The sequence below is a fragment of the Chanodichthys erythropterus genome, chromosome 17 (assembly GCF_024489055.1).
Source record: "Chanodichthys erythropterus isolate Z2021 chromosome 17, ASM2448905v1, whole genome shotgun sequence".
Classification (NCBI taxonomy): domain Eukaryota; kingdom Metazoa; phylum Chordata; class Actinopteri; order Cypriniformes; family Xenocyprididae; genus Chanodichthys; species Chanodichthys erythropterus.
The window spans coordinates 3,723,968-3,745,657 of NC_090237.1; the positions used below are offsets into that span (position 1 = coordinate 3,723,968).

Below are 21,690 nucleotides of genomic sequence, written 5' to 3' on the forward strand. Positions count from 1 at the left end.
GGGTGATCTCAAAACATTTCAAAAAGTGATACACTTCCTGCTGCCAGTTGGTGGCGCTATAACTTTGACTCACAATAGTCACATCCATGTGATCAGACTCCTATAACGAACACACTCGTGAAGTTTCATAAAGATCAATATATGTATTAAGACGTTATAACACATTTCCTGTTTCCTTTTTCTCGCCATAAATTCGTTGCCTCGCCACGGCCAAACCGTTCGAGATATCAAAAATCCCCTGGCAATTTTTAATCATCAGTGTCTTGACTTCATGCTGACCGAGTTTGGTGGCGATCGGATTAATCGTCTAGGAGGAGTATATCAAATTCCAGAGCATGCGTTTTTCAAACAACCCTTAATAGCTGACTTCCTGTTGGCGTGGCGATTAACTTAGAGCGCGAAAGTTGTTCGGCCCGATGAGGTCTATATGTGTACTGAGTTTCATACTAATACGTGCAAGCATGTTTAATATATGGACCAAATTTTCAGACTTTTTTCAAGGGGGCGCTGGCGAGCCCCCCTGCCACGCCCGGGTACCAGCCTCTCCGGCGTCCTAATGGCCGCGGATTCCAATGTGTGTGCCAATTTTCAAGAGTTTTTGAGCATGTTAAGGCCCCCAAAAAGCCCCGGAAGACGGAAAAAAAAAAATAAAAAAAAAAAATAATAAATATAGCTGCGAGCAGCGATGGCGGGCCCAAGCCCGGTGGCACCGCCACCCCGGTGGCTTCAGGGCAACTGTGCACAGCGGGCAATAGGCACTTAAAACGGTTAAACATCAAAGGACTATGTCAAATTCACTCCACATTTACTGCACTACAAGGTGCCGTTATAGAGCCCCTCCTCCCTGCCCATTTTCAAAGGATTACATGTGCCAAGTTTTAACATTATTCTGATGAATTTTGAAGCAAATCAGGTAAAAATAAGAGGGTGATCTCAATGTATGCTGAAAGTGACACATTTTCTGCTTCCAGTTGGTGGCGCTATGACTTTGAATCACAATAGTCAAATCCATGTGATCAGCCTTGTACAACGAAGACTAAGCCAAAGTTTCATCAAAATCAATTAATGTATGCAGAAGTTATAACACTTTGTTTCCCTTTTCTTGCCATAAATTCGTTGCCTCGCCACGGCCAAACCGTTTGAGATATCCAAAATCCGTTTGCAATTAAACAACTTCAATGTGTTAGCAACAAGTTAAAAAAAGCTTGGTGTAAATTGGATAAACCCTGTAGGAGTAGTAGTATAAAATTCATAGCCTGTTTTTTCAAAAAATTAACATTCAAACCAAAATAGCTGACTTCCTGTTGGTCGGAGCTAATGAATGTAAATTAGAAAATTGTCCGGCTTGATGAGAATAATATGTGTACCGAGTTTGGTGACTGTAGGAAAAACTAACCCCCCACTTTTGTCAAAAGGTGGCGCTACTGAGCCCCTCCACCACGCCCATTTCTATGGCTTTGTCCATGTCTACTGGTTGACAATATTGATGTGTGTGTCGAGTTTCATGCAATTTGAAGCATGTTAAGATCCTCAAAAACACTCAAGAATATTATTACAGTTTGACCTGTTGCCATGGCAACAATATTTCAAATATCAAAAATCCTGTCATAGGTCTACATCTGCTGTGTATTGACATTACACTGATGAAGTTTGAAGCAAATCAGGTAAAAATAAGAGGGTGATCTCAAAACATTTCAAAAAGTGATACACTTCCTGCTGCCAGTTGGTGGCGCTATAACTTTGACTCACAATAGTCACATCCATGTGATCAGACTCCTATAACGAACACACTCGTGAAGTTTCATAAAGATCAATATATGTATTAAGACGTTATAACACATTTCCTGTTTCCTTTTTCTCGCCATAAATTCGTTGCCTCGCCACGGCCAAACCGTTCGAGATATCAAAAATCCCCTGGCAATTTTTAATCATCAGTGTCTTGACTTCATGCTGACCGAGTTTGGTGGCGATCGGATTAATCGTCTAGGAGGAGTATATCAAATTCCAGAGCATGCGTTTTTCAAACAACCCTTAATAGCTGACTTCCTGTTGGCGTGGCGATTAACTTAGAGCGCGAAAGTTGTTCGGCCCGATGAGGTCTATATGTGTACCGAGTTTCATACTAATACGTGCAAGCATGTTTAATATATGGACCAAATTTTCAGACTTTTTTCAAGGGGGCGCTGTCGAGCCCCCCTGCCACGCCCGGGTACCAGCCTCTCCGGCGTCCTAATGGCCGCGGATTCCAATGTGTGTGCCAATTTTCAAGAGTTTTTGAGCATGTTAAGGCCCCCAAAAAGCCCCGGAAGACGGAAAAAAAAAAAAAAAAAAAAATAATAATAATAATAATCCTTAGAAGAACAAGAGGGCCCTGCGCGAATTTTCGCTTGGGCCCTAATAATCCTTAGAAGAACAAGAGGGCCCTGCGCGCTTAATTCGCTTGGGCCCTAAAAATCAGTGAACACTGTGTCATGATCACCGTCTGCTCCTGTCAAACTACACTTCCCACAATCCTCCCTGCCAGTCACATGTTCACTCCACACCAATCACCTATTGCCATATACAGCCATGCACACACTCCTCACTAATCACCAAACCCAGCTGCAGCCCATTAACAGGACTATAAAGGACTTTCACTCACACCACCTAACTGCGAAGTCTTGTTTTCACTTGTGTTACATTTCAGAGCGTTTCCTTGTATCCTGCTTGCCTGTCTGTGATTGATCTTGCCTGATTCCTGTTTTACGACCCATTGCTGCCTGCCTCGATCCTTGCCTGTACCCTGACTACGACTCTGCCTGTTCCTTATTGCTCCTGTTTGACCCTGCCTACGACCACGCTCACTTCTAATAAAACGCTGCATTTGGAGTCCCGCCTTCGTTACACACTGCATATACTGCTTATTAATTCACATCTACCAAAGCAGTCAACAATGAAGAATTAAGAATGGACACCAACCTATTTGTTCCTCAGTTTCTTCATGTTTTATTCTGGATGGTTCTGGATCACTCATGTCTTCAGTCTCCTCTTTAATAAACTCCATCTTCACACAGATTTCAGCTGCTACACCTGGAGTTTGTCCTTCTCTTATAGGATGAGGTGAATATTCCCAGTATTTATTGGTGAATTGTTGTGGGAGGAGCTTCACTGGAGGTGTGAACTGTGATCACTGTGTTTCTGTTCAATCTGCATTTAAAAAGTACAGGACCATCATGTTTAACTGAGCTGCTGAAAAGCCAATAGTTACATGTTTTCACCTCATTCATTATGGTGATGTCTGTAAATTGGCACATTAAGCACATTTTATTGGTGTCAACAGACTGAAACAAACTATAGGATCGTCACCTTTGAAATTACACTTTTGAAAGATGTTGTCAAACTATTTAAAGTGGATCTTAATCTGGTAGGATGCAGTCAACTTTTAATAAAACGTGTTATATACAATAAAATATTGTATCACATTCACAATAGTAAATCAATAAATAAAATTACATCACTAGTGAATTCATTCACATTTAAATTATAGCCAATATGTGACTGTGTGTGATTTATCTGTTAGTTCTGCTGTCAATTCTAAATTAATGTTTTACAGTCACTCTATGGTTTTCTGTAAATATGTTGCATAATAAAAGAAATAACGATGATTAATACATTGTGTTACAGTCATGATTCAGTCTGAATATGAGCCTTTTCTAATGTTAAAATCAGTACAGATAATAAAATATGTCAGCAGACACTATTCACCTAATTTGTACTTTTTTTCACCAATGAAGTCACTTACCAGTCTGCAAAATGTTCTTGTACTTACAGACAGGTACTTACGGCCAGACAGGGTTGTTCTTTAAGAAGGATAGATAGATAAGAGAGATCAAATAGATAAACAATTAGATAAAAACAGATCAAATTATCAAATTATAGATTAGATAAAATCAATTAATTAGAAAAAGAACCCTAAATAAAAATAAATTAGTAGATAGAGGAGATAGATTAAATAGACAGATAAAATAAACTACATAGATAAAATAGATTTGCATATAGTGGATAAGTGTTCACAATCTTCATGATTCATATATTGAGTAACATGCATGTCCACTGGTCACATTTAAGGCAAAGTGTACAACTTAATTTGTAACTCCTTGAATTGTAATTATGATGGTTTCAGTGGTGCACTGCTTATTTGGAGCATGTTATTATCTTATACCTATTATTGTTGTTCAGTTCGGTACACTGTAAGACTTTTTTACTGCTACTGTTTTTTTCTTCCAGGACATTCCCTGTTAAGTTGTAACCCTGTGTAACCCTAAAAAACACAAAATTCAATGCGTGATTGAAAGGTGCCCTAGAATTGATATTTTACAAGATGTAATATAAGTCTCTGGTGTCCCCAGAATGTGTTTGAGAAGTTTCAGCTCAAAAAAACCCATAGATTTTATATTATACCATGTTTTAACTGCCTATTTTGGGGGTGGTATTAAAAATGCTCTGATTTGGGGTGTGTACACCTTTAAATGCTCATGCTCCTCACCCCAAGCTCTCGACTGCATAATACATTGCATTAACAATACGATACATTCACACAGCAAATATAACTCCCAAAATGGATCTTTAAAAACTGTTCATGATGCAGCATATCTGATCATGTTGTTACAATATAGTCGGAGACAGAAGATAACACTTCAGGTAGTTTATTGGATACAAGCAGAGGTTACAGGGACAACAGGTGAGTAGATAGTGGTTGTAGAAGTGAATGATGAATGAATGAGAGATAATACTGTCCTTTGTGGTTTGCAGGTTGGAAGCAGTAGCAGACTGGAGACAATGCTGGCAGATGACACTCACACACAGACTTGGAGTACAGGATGTTGTACGGAGACTGTAAGTTGGAAGTCCTTGATGCAAACGAGACCGGACAATGTGACTGTGTGTGAGTGTCTTAAGTAGTGCTGGTGATGAGTGCGCTGAGTTAGTGCTTAAATTGAGACTAAAATACAAAATAAAAATAATAATTACAAGTTTAAAAAGTTTAAATTTCTGTAGACTGCAGGCTAGCAGCTTGTAAAAATGAAAATACTGAATTCACTAATAAATGTTACAAATATTTGTTAAATGCTGTTTTATTAATCTAATCTAATATTTATGTTGTTGTATAAATAGTGTAATAGTTTTTTCTTAGTTAGGCCTGGTTAACAGTGTAATATTGTTTGGTGAATTGTAGGCCTATTAAAAACAGAACAAAAATCCTAATAAAATTAAATCATAATAATTATTAATGTAATGATATAGGGCACCTGCAACAATTAAAAAAACAAAAACATTAAAAAAAATGATTGTCCCCGTTTTTTATTAATAGACAGCCTCATAACAAATGAGATTTTGGTGAGATTTTTGCCTATGTGTGTGAAAGAAAGTGGAGGAGTCACGTTGCTCACCTTTGTGCACAATATTTATAAATGTCATATATTTATAACTTCTATTCATAATGGAGCTGTGCACGCGCAAGTGACGGGATTTTGGGCGTGAGAACCGCTTGCACACCGTTGCTTCTCAATTAGCTAGAACTACCACCGATTTGCGGCTTTCTTGTGTCTAGACTTGTGCTTTGCGCATCCTGAAAACTGTCTAGTCGAAGTAGGCTACTGCCGACCCAATTTATCAGCGGCCCACCAGGAATTCTCCTGAATCTTCCAGGTGATATTCTTACTATTATTTAACATAAGTGTTTGCATTTGTAGTTAGAGGTTACGTGTTGATTATTTTTTTACATTGCAAAATGAAAAAAGAAATCAGAAAACATGCTTGTACATGCTTTTATATTAATGCAAATTTATTATTAAATCAATAAACAAAACCTTCAGTCTTTCACATGCACCTCAAAGATTGAGTTTAATTGTGAGTGTAAAGTGGGGGCGGCACGACGGGTTTTGCCTAGAGCGGCAGTTGAGCTTGCGCCGGTCCTGGATGCAGCGCAGGTGGCTGTGATTAGTACTCAGGGGAAGGTGTGCGCTGTGATTGGTGGATGCTGGAGCCTGGCATGTCTGTGACACACGTAAGTATGGCATGTATTTTGTGGATGCTAACATTTGATTCTGAATGATTTTGAAAGCGTGCTGCACGGCTAACGGGGCTAAAGCTACACACTGTTGGAGAAACTCAATAAGAATGAAGATGCGTTTATGAATTTCGGGTTAAAAATGAAAATAACGTCATGGCTCTGGTCTCCATGAATACAATAAAAAACAATGGTAACTCTAACCACATTTAATAGTACATTATCAACATACTAACTGTAGTAGCAATCAGGGGCGGTTTCTTCATTAGGGCAACGCACCACCAAAGTGAGAAAGGGACGAATTTTTCAATCACATCAACCAAAGTTACGCTAGCTGTCACTGCTAGGCCATTTGTTCTGCTTCTGGATATAGTCCAATCAGCATCGAGTCACGCTCTGTAGAGTACCGCCTCTTTTTGGGCAATTTCAGTCTGGCCGAGATTTGCCCCGACTACTCCCATAGACTTCCATTCAAAGAACTATTTTTCGAACTGCAGGCACTGCAATGCAATCTCTATGGGTTCCGGGAGGGCTCGCACTAACGTGCTTTCGTCATCATACGTAACCTTAACTTGTGTAGCGATTGGTGAAAACAAACATACCTCCATTAATATTTTTCTTTAAGATGAAGTGACATCCAATAATTTTCTCAGTCCATTATTTACATTTCACAGATATATTCTCCATCTGCAAATGTTAGAAAGTCGAGAAAATATTTCCATTTTGCAGTCAGGCGTGGACGAGTCTTCAGCAAGCACAAACTTCCGTGAACGAGCGCCGCCGCGCGCATGCGCGCCAAACAGACGGAGTTCAATCTGAGTAAAATACATTTTGCTAAAAATATTTGTAGTTGAAAATTTGTTTTTGTTGGCGAACATAATTATGCCATATGTACAATTTCGAAAATACAACTAAGTGTATTTGTACTATAGAAGTAACTGTGTGACTGTTGTATAATAATTGGTCTGTTCTTTTGTTTTTATTTATTTTCATTTTTTAGTTGAGTGTATTTAACTTCTGCTTTAAAAAACATTTTGATTTTACATTGTAAAGTTACAATTTTAGAATGTAGCCTAGGCGTAATGTTATTTGATCCATACTACACAGTTCATGTTTGTTTTTATAGCCTTCAATATGAACATTGTTTCTAGGACAATATTGGGCAGGATATGAAATACATTTTTTTTTTATTAAATACAGATTTTTTTTTTTAGATCCCAGTCCTATGCATGCCTTAAATACAGAATTTTCCATGTTTTAGATTAGTAATGATACATTATTATATCACTTGTTAAATGATTATTTAACAATTAGCCTATTAATTCCTGCATTTCTATTAATTCTATTTCTTAATTGTGCCCCACCAAAATTTTTTTGAACCAGCCGCCACTGGTAGCAATAATCTTTTACTGAATGTTCTTGTACAATAAAACAGAAATAAAAAATGAAAATAAAACTCCGTTCAAAAAACTAGCTCCGTCTTTCTTTATTTCTCATAAAGGGGCACCAAAAAAAAAAAAGGGCGCCAAGGCAGTCCAATAATAAAACGGAGCGAACCATTACAGAATAAACATGGGGGTGTTTAACGAATATACATATATGTCCAAACACATAAAAATGTATCCTATTCATGCATTTCTAACTTTAATATCAAATTGATTTATTCAAATAATGGCTCTTATACTAACGAAACATTTAGAAAGACAATTTACAAATATCACTAAATATGTCATGATATCATGGATCATGAACAGTTATTATGGATCCATCTGCCATTTTCGCTATTGTCCTTGCTTGCCAATACCTGCAGTACTTCTGATGATTCGGCTGTGCAGCTCCACAATGTTAATACTGCCTTGAACATGGGCTGGTATATGCAAAAGTTGGGGGCATACATGTTAATGTTGCATCACAGTCGGTGTTATGTTGAGATTCATCTGTTTTTCAGTGGTCTTTTGCACAAATCAAATTTACATAAGGAGGAGGAAACAATGGTGTTTGAAACTCACTGTATGTGATTTCCGTGTACAGAACTCTGATTATTTAACTATGCCGAGGTAAATTCAAATTTAAATTCTAAGGCCTGTTTCAGTTGAGACATGTACATTTTATTGTGCTTTTTGTCCAGAAAAAAAAAAAAGACCAATAAGGCACCATTATATGTATTATGTCTATATTCAAAATGCATATGGCCCTGAATCAATGTACAATGGCTTTTTGTATAATATAAAACAAAAAAGACTGAAATAACAGTACCACCATTAACACAAGCAGCCTTGTCTCTTTCCACTATACATTTCCCATTTCATTTAATTTAACATGCTGAGACAAACCATTGAAATCTGTTTTACAATCTGTTCCTGCCTCAGAATTAGAAGTTTTAGAACATTTATTATACAGAAACTATGGATGGCAACATGTCATAAATCAACAGTATACTTTCACAATAAAAGTGAACATGAGAAATTTGTGAATTTATAAATAAATTATGTTTATGAAAAAAAATCTTTAATGTATATGATATAGTGAAATGAAAGTGACAGCTAAATGACAGGTCAGAAAGTTAACTAAAAAAAATTATTTCACTTTACATTTGCTATATCTGAATCTCACAGTTTATCTGTATTTAACTTTTGTTCAGAAAAATCACACGTTGTTATTTGTTGTTATTGTACAGAACTTATAGACAATATTTATGTTGCAGAGAAATGTGTAGACTTCAATAAATCTGTTATAAAAACAAAAGTTAAAAAAAATAAATAAATAAAAATCCATATTAAATCTAAAAGATCAAATTGAGGGAATTGTTTCATATATTGAAAAATAACTGATTATTGTCACCAACTCCTGCGAGGACTTAAGATGACGCAACATCTGGATCAACATGCACATTCCCACATTTTACATCTCACATGATTTAATTTAAAGTTTTGGATATGAAGAAAACATTTGTTACACAGAACAATGCTTTTTATGATTCACTAGATCAGGTGATTGGGTGAAACTCTCTCCACACCGAGTACAGTTGTACGGCTTCTCTCCAGTATGAAGTCGCTCATGTACTTTCAGGTTTCCAGACACAGTGAAACTCTTGTCACAATATGAGCACTTGTAAGGTTTTTCTCCAGTATGAATTCTTTGGTGCTGTTTCAGATACTCAGCTCTAGTAAAGCTCTTCCCACAATCAAAGCACATATAATCTCTGACTTCATCATGTGTTTTCTGGTGCAGTTTAAAACTGCTCAGCCGTGAAAAACTCTTTCCACAGAGAGAACACACATAAGGCCTCTCATCTGAATGAACGTTCAGGTGAGCTTTTAGATTTGATGATGAAATAAACTTTTTTCCACAATGATCACACTTGTATGGTTTTTCTCCAGTGTGAAATCTTATGTGTGTTTTAAGGTCTCCTTTTACTGTGAAACTTTTTCCACACTGAGGGCATGTATACGGTTTTTCTCCAGTGTGAATTCTCATGTGACTGTTAAGGTGTCCTTTTACTGTGAAACTCTTTCCACACTGAGTGCATGTATACGGTTTTTCTCCAGTATGAATTTTTAAGTGTGTTTTAAGGTTTCCTTTTCTTGAGAAACTTTTTCCACACTGAGGGCATGTATATGGTTTCTCTCCAGTGTGAATTCTCATGTGATTGTTAAGGTCCCTTTTTTCTCTGAAAGACTTTCCACACTGAGTGCATGTATACGGTTTTTCTCCAGTGTGAATTCTCATGTGATTGTTAAGGTCTCCTTTCTCTCTGAAACTCTTTCCACACTGAGTACATGTATACGGTTTGTCTCTGGTGTGAAATCCCATGTGTATATTAAGGTGTCCTTTTTGTCTGAAACACTTTCCACACTGAGTGCATGTATACGGTTTTTCTCCAGTGTGTATTCTCATGTGCTTGTTAAGGTCTCCTTTTTCTCTGAAACTCTTTCCACACTGAGTGCATGCATACGGTTTCTCTCTGGTGTGAAATCTCATGTGTTTTTTAAGGTGTCCTTTTTGTCTGAAACTCTTTCCACACTGAGTGCATGTATACGGTTTCTCTCCAGTGTGAATTCTCATGTGTATTGTAAGCAATCCTTTTCCTGTGAAACTCTTTCCACACTGAGTGCAGGTTTGCAGCTTTTTGGCATTTGTTCTTTGAATTTTAATGGTACCATGTTCCTCCTTCACTTCATTCAGTTCTTCTCTTTGCAGTTTCATTTCCACCTGGTCTAAAACACACATCAAGTTAGAATCGCAGAAAAAGCAGAAAGAAACAGGTATCAGGTATCCACCCCTTCCCCCACAAATTTGCATAGCACCAGTGCAGCCCCCCAAAGAATTTCTAATGATTTTCCAGTTTTTTACTCGTAGTGTCACTTTCATTAAAAATATAAAAAAAGTCCTTAAAAAAGAAGATATAATAAATGTTTTAATGTGCCTATATGTATACTCAATAGTCTTGATGGGGAAGGAGTCAATTAGGCCATGTTCATGTATGTGCACATTAGTGGATAATGAACGTATTATGCTCCTCATCAAGAGCTCCTCATTAAGCTCCTCATCATAATCATATGAAGCACTTCATGAGTATCTACTTTGCTGGCTTGAGCCGCTGATTATTGTCAAAAATCACTTGATATTTGTGAAGATTCACTCATGTTATACATGTAAAATAATATAGATTTCAGTATAAATTCTTCACCCTGGGCTATGATGAAAAAGAGGGTTGTGTTTTTTATCTATCGCAACATAATTTAAAAAAAGATGTCTAGAAGCCTTGTCTGCTTTAAAATTTTTTCACACCGTGTTTTAAAATGGCATGTCAAATAAAAACTTCAAATTTAAAAAAACACATCTTGACAAACTGCAGTCTTTTCCATTTTGTCTGAATATTTTCAAGCATAAATACGTTCCTTCCTTTTAGTTTTAAAGCTTTTAAAGACATCATTATCTGTAGGTGGGACCCCGACATACATGTCTATGTGATTGTAAGTTTGTAGGTGTCAATAAACCGTTATTTATTCAAAGCTCGTTGGTAATAATAAAGATGTTCAGAGAAATTGATTGTGTCTAATAAATGTGCAGTTTACAATGTGACCTTTTAAATTTATAGTTTTGAGGTCAAATGAAAAATGCAGAACATTGAAGTTATAGATGCACTTAAAAAAATCTCTTGGCACCCCCTCTGAACAAGAAAAACCCCAAGAAAAAAATCCTGGAGCTACCACTGCATATACTGCTTATTTTTTCACATCTACCAAAGCAGCCACTAGTAAAGAATCAAGAATGGACACCAACCTATTCGTTCCTCATTTTCTTCATGTTTTATTCTGGATGGTTCTGGATCACTCATGTCTTCAATCTCCTCTTTAATAAACTCCATCTTTAACAGTCACACAGATTTCAACTGCTACACCTGGAGTTTGTCCTTCTCCTGTAGGATGATGTGAATATTCCCAGTATTTATTGGTGAATTGTTGTGGGAGGAGCTTCACTACAGGTGTGAACTGTGATCACTGTGTTTCTGTTCAATCTGCATCTAAAAAGTACAGGACAATCATGTTTTTAATAAAACAGACAAATAGAATGTATTATATACAATAAAGTATTGTATCACATTCACAATAGTAATTCACAAAATAAAATTGCATCTCCAGTTAATTAATTCACATTTAAATTATAGCCAATATGTGACTGTGTGTGTGTTGATGGAATAATTCACACTGAGATCTGAGAGGTATTGCACAAAAAGCTGGGATTTTCCAGCTATCCCGTCAGTTGCATGAAAGCAGGCTAAATTAAGCTATATTATGTTACTATTTATCTATCCTTTAATAACGGATAATGTCACTCTTCCATGTGTATATGCATTTTATTTGGCATTGGTAGCAGTTATCTTCCCAAATTCTAGTTCTACTTCACTGGATCAATAACTGTGTACTGAATATTCATGAGAAAGGTAGGAGACTGATGCATCCAAAATGATCAATATTCATATTCATGCATTTCTATTAATATTTATTTTAATCATTTATGGCTTGATTTCCAATATTTTTGTACTAATACTTTATATAATAATTCTTATCATATTTTCAAGGATTTACTTGTTATTGTACCCCTAATGGTTATTTTATGTTTAAGAGTATGCTTGTTATGTTCAATTGTTCTTCAAGTGTTCCGGTGTGACAGGTCACGCTGACACGTTTATGGTTAGACATTGGATGCCTGCCAAGTACTGTATAAGTGGTTTTTTTTTTTTTTCAGAGATAACCATTTGAATTTGAAATCTGATCAAAATATGTCTATTATTCCTGATGACATTTAAAAGGGTAAGATTTGCAAAATTCCCAAATGGTGTCAAAACAACTCTTATATCTATTTTTGACACCGGGTAAAACCATTTAACCTTTTCTTTTAACAAAAACATCCGTTTGTGTGGGATGTAAATTTTCCTATATGCTCATGGTATAAAGCTGACCGGGTCATTGATAATTCAGCTTTTTCCCTTCTTTGCTCTCCTTGGCTTCTACTTCTTGTCTCTTATCTGCAAATGTCTTAATCATTGCTCTTTTTGATCTTCATCTATTAGATACAATACTCTGGATTTTACAATACTCTAAATTTTATTATTAACTATTGACTACTCCTTTATGATGGTTATCTTGCCTTTTGGTTTTACTAAGTATTTTCATTGTCGATTAAAGTTTGCGTGTGAGGCTAAATTTAATTGTAATGAATAAATAATTTTTCATCAACTTTATCTACTGCCTGGATCTCATTTCCTCAAGTTTTTGTATCAGAGACCCACAATGTTTTGGGATTTTTATTTTTTTTTTTGCCTTCATCACTTGTCAGTTTGGAACTTTGGAGTGAAAAAATAACAATGATTTATATCTTGTGTTACAGTATTGGTTCAGTGTGAATATGAGCCTTTTTAAATGTTAAAATCAGTTCAAACAATAAAAAATGTCAGCAGACACTATTCACCTAATTTGTAAATTCTTTTCACCAATCAAGTAACTTACTGGCCTACAAAATGTTCTTGTACTTAAAGGTGATAGAGAGGATTTTTTTCGTCGACTGAGAATCCAAAGACAGTTACTGAGTTTTTGAAATCAGCGCATGCGTAAGAACAACCCCCCTCCTTTCGAGGGAACGCCTTCAAAAACTCGTGCACGAGTATTGGAACACGAGTGTTTACCACCGGCATTCGCTGTGTCGTGTTAGTGGTTTCATTATGTCGGACTCACCGCAGTTAACTCATAATCTGCAGTTGTTATTCCTGTCTCCTGACAAAAACATTGCATGCGGCGCCTGTGGAGTGTGGAAAGTTACTGGAGCGCGCAGCAGCGCTCATCTCTCACAAGGAACGTCACGGCAGTGATTGACAATCCAGAGGGCCAATCGTTTACACGATTGGCTGATGTTTTTAAGGCCCTACCTCGTGCACAGATGATGTATATTAATATTATTACTTTCAGTGCACCTAATAAATAGTCTTTTATCAGTTAGTAAAGACAGTTAAGTAATATTGCAAAAATGTATAAAACAAAACATCCTCTTTAGCACCTTTAATCTCTTGTATAAACAATACCGTACGTTCACACAGCAAATATGACTCTCAAAATGGATCTTTGAAAACTGTTCATGGTGCAGCATATAAGATCATAAATAACAACATAAAATATGGCAATGTATTTTGTGGATGCTAACATTTGATTCTGATTGAGTTTGATAGCGTGCTGCACGGTTAAAGTGGCTAAAGCTACACACTTTGGAGAGACTCAATAAGAATGAACATGCATTCATGAATTTTACGGACTGCAACCGTTTTCGGGTTAAAAATGAAAATAACGACATGGCTCTGGTCTCCATGAATACAGAAAGAAACGATGGCAACATGCTAACGGAACAATTTGAAAGACAATATACAAATATCACTAAATATATCATAATATCATGGATCATGAACAGTTATTATGCATCCATTTGCCATTTTCGCTATTGTCAATGCTTGTTTGCTTCACAATACCTGCAGAACTTCTGATGATTTGGCTGTGCAGCTCCACAACGTTAATACTGCCTTGAACATGGGCTGGTATATGCAAAAGTTGGGGGCATACATATTAATGATCCCGACTGTTGCGTCACAGTCAGTATTATGTTGAGATTTGCCTGTTTTTCAAAGGTCCTTTGAACGAACGAGATTTAGAAGGAGGAAACAATGGTGTTTGAGACTCAATTTATGTCATTTCCGTGTACAGAACTTTGATTATTTAACTATGCCAAGGTAAATTCAATTTTCAATTCTAGGGCACCTTTAAGCCCAATCTTTTTCTATCTGTTTCAGTTGAGACATGTAAAATTTTATTGTGCTTTTTGTCCAGAAAAAAGTGACAAATGAGGCGCCTTAACATTGATTATGTCGATATACAAACTGCATATGGCCCTGTATTAATGTGCAATGGCTGTTTGTATAATATAAACCAAAAAAAGAACAGTAGCAGCAATAACAGAGTTGCTGAAAAGAAGCCTTGTGTCATTCCACTATACACTCAAAAAAAATTTCAGGCTAAACATAAGTTTTATGTAATTGAATTACAATTTCTATTCAATTTTTTTTTTACATAAACAAACTAATAAACTTAATGTGATTCATATTTGTAAGTCATATGTAAATGAAATAGGTAAGATTTATCTAATAGTATTTCCAGGCTATATAACACTGCTTAGTGTTCACCAAAGTACAGCTTCGTACACATAAACATTACAATTCTATCAAACAGAAACAAAGCACAAACATTTGCTTGCCCATCTGCAACAGTAGCACATTGAAAAGTTATGTATTTACCTCCAACTATCGTTGCAGAAAACACAATGTCTTCCTCGCGTATCCCAACCATTTCCTCCTCCATATTCTTCTTTTCTTTTTCTTGTTTTCGCTGTAAATCAGCGCACAGGTAATTCGTATTGAAAGCGTGATATTGCGTTGTTTCCTCTCGCGTGTGTTTGGTTGTGAAATCTGGGGTTCTTCTCAATTCTTAATAGTATGGAACGCGAACGGGGCCAAATGTCTTTAAACGAAACGCGTGACTTTTGACCGTGTCAACACGCACTGTTTGTCGCGTCAACGCGACAACACACACAGCAGCCAATGAAATTGTTGTATTTGAGACTATATTTGCATATGTGAGGCGATGGTACGTATGGCCTGGTTGGTATATACGTATACAAACATCAGATGTCATGTTTATTCATTAAGGATGTCGTAATGGTATGCTGGTATGCACATATACAAACATCGAGGGAGCATTGGTACGTTTTGTGTGTGATGTCAGCCTTATGTCATGATTTGTCACGCCCTTTTAAGTTGTCCTGCGTTCTTTCTCCGATACATGGATACTTCCGATGGATGCAATCGAGACAACACAGAAATACTGATCAAATGAAACAAAGTTTTGAGAAGTGATGGTCCAAAATTGGTAGAAACACTTAAATGCAGCTATTTAAAAAATTGTGATAGAGGATTTTCTGAGGATAAAAAGTTAATAAATGCAGTGTTTCACTTTATTTTACAACCCTGCACTGTGAATGATTTCTAAATGGCTATTAATCATAAATGTGTGTTTGTCTGTAATTGTAAATTAAATTGAGCTCACACCACATTTTATGAATTATCAATGCAGATTTTCAAGAGGTGGTTTCCTGGACAGGGTTTAAATTATGCCAAGAGTAGGCCTTAATGAATAGTTCATCGTGGGTTAAAAAATTGCTGTCTGGAACACAGATTACTAACACCTGGACTATGAGTCCTGAACTAAAATAAACAGGATTCATTTACAGTTTTATCTAATTGCTTACACAGAATATTTGAAAATATGGCTCCATTTCTTGTAACTCTACACACAAAACACAGAACATGCAAAACATCAGACATCTCTTGCAAAAGCAACACTTTGCGCAAAACTATTTTAACTCTTCCAAAAATGTTGTTTAATGTTGTATAACTACACACAAATATGCACAACTGAACTGAATCAACACTGAAGTCACTTATATTGACACTATATTGGCTTGTTAGAGCCGCTTTGCAGCAGAATTTGTTTTGAATTTGTTACTGAAGCTAAACAGTATAGCTTGTATGCATATTCTTTCTTTCTCAATCCTGAGTTTTGATTTCTAAGTGATCAAATTATGTATAAGTGTTTCACACATGATCATTGGCTGTATAGGTCATCAGTAAATGGCAATGCACCACCCCCGACCAAAAAGGTTTTGTTCGTTTTGAATGACATATCTATGTAGAAAACTGTGTTTAGAGTTTTGCAAAAAGGTTGTTTTTCAATTGTAAACTGTGTGTAAAGCATATAATGTGCTTGTAGTTTTGCAGACTTGTTCTTAAGATTCTGTACATGAGTGAATGGTTTCAGTGAGTGAGCCTCAAGTCACACTTTTAGTGTCTAAGCAATTTGAAAAAACTGTAAAACAAACTGTGACAGTGGTCGCCTATATGGAATGAACCAAGAAAATCTTAAAATTGCATGGAACCGAGAAGCATAAATGGCAGCAAAAAAGACTGCCATAAAAAAAACCAAAAGACAATTATTTTAATGCAAAAAAAAAAAACAAAACATCAGTTTCTGTTTGTTAGTAATCTGTACTTAATCTGTGTTTCAGAAAGCCATTTTATTTTTAAAAACACTATTAGCAGATTAAGGCCTACTCCTATTTTAATTTAAACCCTGTCTGGGAAACTGTCCCCAAAGGTTTCACAAAGTTATTCTTGTCTCTATAACTTATGGATTCCACATGTTTATGGGTAAATAAAATATTAATAATACAAATAAAATGAACATCAATATCAATATAATGAAGTCATTTTTTATTATAGAACTCATCAGCCTGCAGCAGCCAATATGATGCTCCTGGAAACAAAACAGAGACAGAACAGTATAAACAAACAATACAACCAACTAAACACCAAATTACAAAAACATTATTAGGCTATGTGAAAGTGAATAAAGTTCACTTTGTTCACTGTGTGTGTGTAGGTGTGTGTGTGTGTGTGTGTGTGTTCAGTTATAAATATGCCCATATACTTCAATGAGCGCGAGACATCACTTCCGTTGTCAGGGCGCGATCAGACCTCTCTAACCGGAAGCTGAACGAAGTTGGACATAGTGGTGTATTAGAGGTAAAAAATGATACTGTTCGGTTTCTCGCACAAACCGATCGTTTCGTGTCTTAGGACATTAATGTGCCGTCACGAGCCATAGGGTTTAATTTGGATTTGTCTATGGAAGTTTTTTCGAATCTTATTGTTCAAGTTCCCAATCACTGCTATTATTTGACTGACAGACGGCAGCGGTTGCAGTTAAAAATCATAATTTGCGTTCGACTGAAGAAAAAAAAGTCATCTACATCTTGGATGCACTGGGGGTAAGCAGATAAACATCAAATTTTCAATTTTGGGTGAACTATCCCTTTAAACTGCATACAGTAAAGCATACATTTAAATTATTGTGACGGATATGAAGGGGGAGGAGAATTTATGCGTGCGTCAGGTTTCACGAGGATAAAGTCTTCCGCAAAGGATGCACCTGTCACTTGATATTTGTGAAGATTCACTCATGTTATAGATTTCAAATAATATAGATTTTAGTATAAATTCTTGCACTTAATATAAATTCTTCGCCCTGGGCTATGATGATGAAAAAGAGGTTGTTCTGTATATTTCACAACATGATTTAAAAACAGATGCCTTGATGCCTCGTCTGCTTTACATTTTTTTCACACTGTGTTTTAAAACGGCATGTCAAATGATGTCAAACTTCAACTTTTAATAACACATCTAGACACACTGCACTCCATTTTGGTTTAATTTTTTTAAAACAAACACATTCCTTCCTTTAGTTTGAAAGGTTTTAAAGCCATCATTATCTGTTTCAGCCGTAGGTGGCATTCTCCATCCATAGACATAATACAGACATGTACAATATGTCTACGTAATTGTAAGTCTGCAGGTTTCGCTAAACTATTATTGTGTCAAAGCGCTATAGTAATAATAAAGATGTTCAGAGAAATGGATAGTGTGATTAGTAACTGCACAGTTAACAATGTGTCCTTGTAAATGTATAGTTTTGAGGTCATATGAAAAATGCAATAAATGCAGAATATTTTTTTTCAGAAAATGAGCGATGGTTTCACTAGATAAGACCCTTATTTCTCATCTGGGATCGTGTAGAACAATTTGAAGCTGCAGTGAAACTAATTTTGACCTTCAACTGTTTGGTGCCCATTGAAGTCTACTATATGGAAAAAAATCCTGGAATGTTTTCATCAAAAACATTAATTTCTTTTCGACTGAAGAAAAAAAGACATGAACATCTTAGACATGGGGATGAGTAAATTATCAGGAAAAGTTTATTTAAAAGTAGACTAATCCTTTAATTCACATCTACCAAAGCAGTCAATAATGAAGAATCAAGAATGGACACCAACCTATTTGTTCCTCAGTATCTTCATGTTTTATTCTGGATGGTTCTGGATCACTCATGTCTTTAATCTCCTCTCTAATAAACTCCATCTTTAACAGTCACACAGATTTCAGCTGCTACACCTGGAGTTTGTCCTTCTCTTATAGGATGAGGTGAATATTCCCAGTATTTATTGCTGAATTGTAGTGGGAGGAGCTTCACTGCAGGTGTGAACTGTGATCACTGTGTTTCTGTTCAATCTGCATTTAACACTAGAAGTCCCAGAGATTTGTAACCCTCCTTTAGCCAAGTGGTTGCTAACTGGCTAGTCTTTTGGCTATCATTAGCATCAATTCATGTGTAAATATGGTCATTACCTGAGCAATCTGCAGGGGGGTTGGGGGTGTGTGTGTGTGAATGGTTGCTGGTGGCTTGTTTGTATGTGTGGCGGAGGGAGGGCTGCTAAAAGCAGAGAACTTGATTGACCATGGGCCGGTTTCAGAAAGGAGGTTAAGTGAAAACTCTGAGTATGTTAACCCTGAAATGAGGGAGTGCAAGTGATGTTTAAAAAGTTAACTCACTCATTCACACTGCAAAAATGCTTTTCATACTAAGTATTTTTTTATCCTATTTCAAGTAAATTTAAAAAAAAAATCTTAAATCAAGATGGATTTTCTATATGAGAAAATTATATATGATATTTAGTCTTGTTTCCTGGGGGGATCTAAATTAAGTGCATTTTACTAAAGTAAAATGATCAATATCTGCCAGTGTGGTAATAAAAATAATCTTAATGCAAACGGAAAGTGTTGGAGTGTCTACCCAGGTGAAAAAAAAAAGTGCAGTAAAATACACTTTATTTTAGTACACTTTTACACTTCCATAATGTCCAGTGCTCTATTTCTGTGCACTTATTTTGTACTTAATATACTAAAAGCTCTTCTTTAGTACTTCTTAAGATAATCTTAAGAACATCTAAGTGTACTCAACTGTGCTATTTTGAGACGCATGAATTTGAACTAAAATGTGCTTTTAACATACTATCTGTATAGAAAAATGTATTTAGTTACCACTTGTAGTACACTTGAACCCACCTTTCAAACACTTTTAAAAATGGACTTATGATGTATTTCAAATATAAGATTAATATATAATGAATATATACAAAATGTATTTATAATATATTGCCAGGCAGTGCCAGAAAGAGTGATTGCTGAAATGTACTCACTCGCTTTTTAATATTATTTGTAAATATGTGTACAAATGGTTGGTTTCTTTATTTTATTTCGTACTATTTTTATCAATAGATCTCAGCAACAAAGAAAAAAAAAAACGTGTTGATTTATCCCTAAGATGGCAAAGTGAAACACAAGTTTCCTTGAAGTGGCTCAGCATGGCCCCACATTGTTTACATAACAAAAGCAACTGTTCACAGCTGATTAAGGATATTAGCCTAAAGACTTCCAGCCCATCGGCTGTCCTGCGGGTTTTATAGGTAGAAAAGCCAAATGGCTGCTCTCTGGGACTTCTAGTGTTAAAAAGTACAGGACCATCATGTTTAACTGAGCTGCTGAAAAGCCAATAGTTACATGTTTTCACCTCATTCATTATGGTGATGTCTGAGATCTTCTGTAAATTGCCACATTAAGCACATTTTATTGGTGTCAACAGACTGAAACAAACTACAGGATTGTCACCTTTAAATTTTTACTTAAGTTCTTATCAAACTATTTAATCTGGATTTTAATTTGGTAGGATGCAGTCAATTTTTAATTAAACAGATAAAGATTATGTATTGTATACAATAAAGTGTTGTATCACATTCACAATAGTCAATTTATTTATGTGTCTCACTAAACCAAATTCACATTCACACAAATTTAATTATAAAAAATAAAATTACATCAACAGTACATTTAATCACTTAAATTAGCCAATAAATCTCAATTTGTTAGAGATAGTGATTTTCTTTTCTTATATTGTTAAACATACCTGGAATTTATTGACAATCAACTCAAGCTTTAATGTTCACTCTTTCAGCTGAAAGATGAATGAGAAAATACATGTTAGGTACTGTTCTCAGCAACTGCAATTCATTTATATAGTATGTGACTGTGTGTGTGTGTTGGATGGAGTAATTCACACTGAGATCAGGTGGATGATGGTCACTCAAGGTTACTGGGACTGGGGAAAAAAATAAGACTGGGACAAACAGGCCCAAAATGCTTGTTAAAATACAGTGCATCAATGTTGCATGAGAAGTCTTAGCAGCAGGGAGAGATATTAGACTCTGCTACTTACACATTTTTACAAAGTTATCGTATAACATATAGTGGACAGATCAAACAAAGCATACATTAAAGAAAATAAAATATAAAACACTAATAGTCAATTCACATAAATACAGACAAAATAAATTCAAGTGACCAATATATAACATATTTTGTATACATTAATTACAGAGAGAAGAACAAATATTTACCAAACAGCTAACAGGAAAACAAATACACACTTGTTCTGGTTTCAAATTCTTGATATTAACTCAAAGCTTTGCTTAAAGCATTTTATTTTTTTTATTTTATTTGCTTAAAGGGTTTTATTTTTTGCAGTGTAATGAGGAGCATTACTGTCTGACTTCTGCGATCGGTCCGTTGCTGATGACGTCACTCATAGGATAACTCAAAATATTGTGTTTAAACTTCTGCCATGCACAACAAAATAAAGATGATATGCATAAAGTAAAATAATATAAGCAATTAATTGTCTTAAACTGCTTTAATTTGCTTCGAGAGTTACAGAAAAACTCCCCCTAAATCTTTATTGCCTCAGATATGTGACTTTACTCACAGCGGATTGGTCGAGTTTTGGTTTGTGATCTCTAACCCAGAATAAATGGCATGTAGTGTAATTTACTATGGCATTAAATGCCGCTGAAAACCAATCCACCTGTTGTGAATGGAGACTCAAGCAGGGGATCCAAGTGCAGCATTTATTTAATAACAAGAGTGGTCGTACAGGCAGGGTCAAAACAGGAGCAAACAGGAACAGTGAGGAACAGGCAGAGTCGTAGTCAAGGGACAGGCAATGATCAGGACAGGCAGCAACGGCAACAGGGAACAGGCAGACAGGGAATACAGGAAAAAGCTCAGAATTGTAACAACAGTTAAGCAAGACTTC

General features: G+C 35.9%; 1 protein-coding gene across 1 annotated transcript in view; it reads right to left on the bottom strand.

Annotated features, from left to right (window-relative positions):
• Positions 1-15,058, bottom strand: part of LOC137004322 (zinc finger protein 850-like) — a 35,183-nt gene extending 20,125 nt beyond the window's left edge. The window contains exons 1-4 of the mRNA XM_067364560.1: positions 14,889-15,058; positions 11,336-11,576; positions 9,390-10,266; positions 9,018-9,305 (exon numbers count right to left, since the gene is read on the bottom strand). Coding sequence (XP_067220661.1) covers positions 9,018-9,305; positions 9,390-10,266; positions 11,336-11,420 — 1,250 coding nt within the window. The 5' untranslated portion in view covers positions 11,421-11,576; positions 14,889-15,058. The remainder of the gene's footprint in view (positions 1-9,017; positions 9,306-9,389; positions 10,267-11,335; positions 11,577-14,888) is intronic.
• Positions 15,059-21,690: the final 6,632 nt, after the last annotated feature.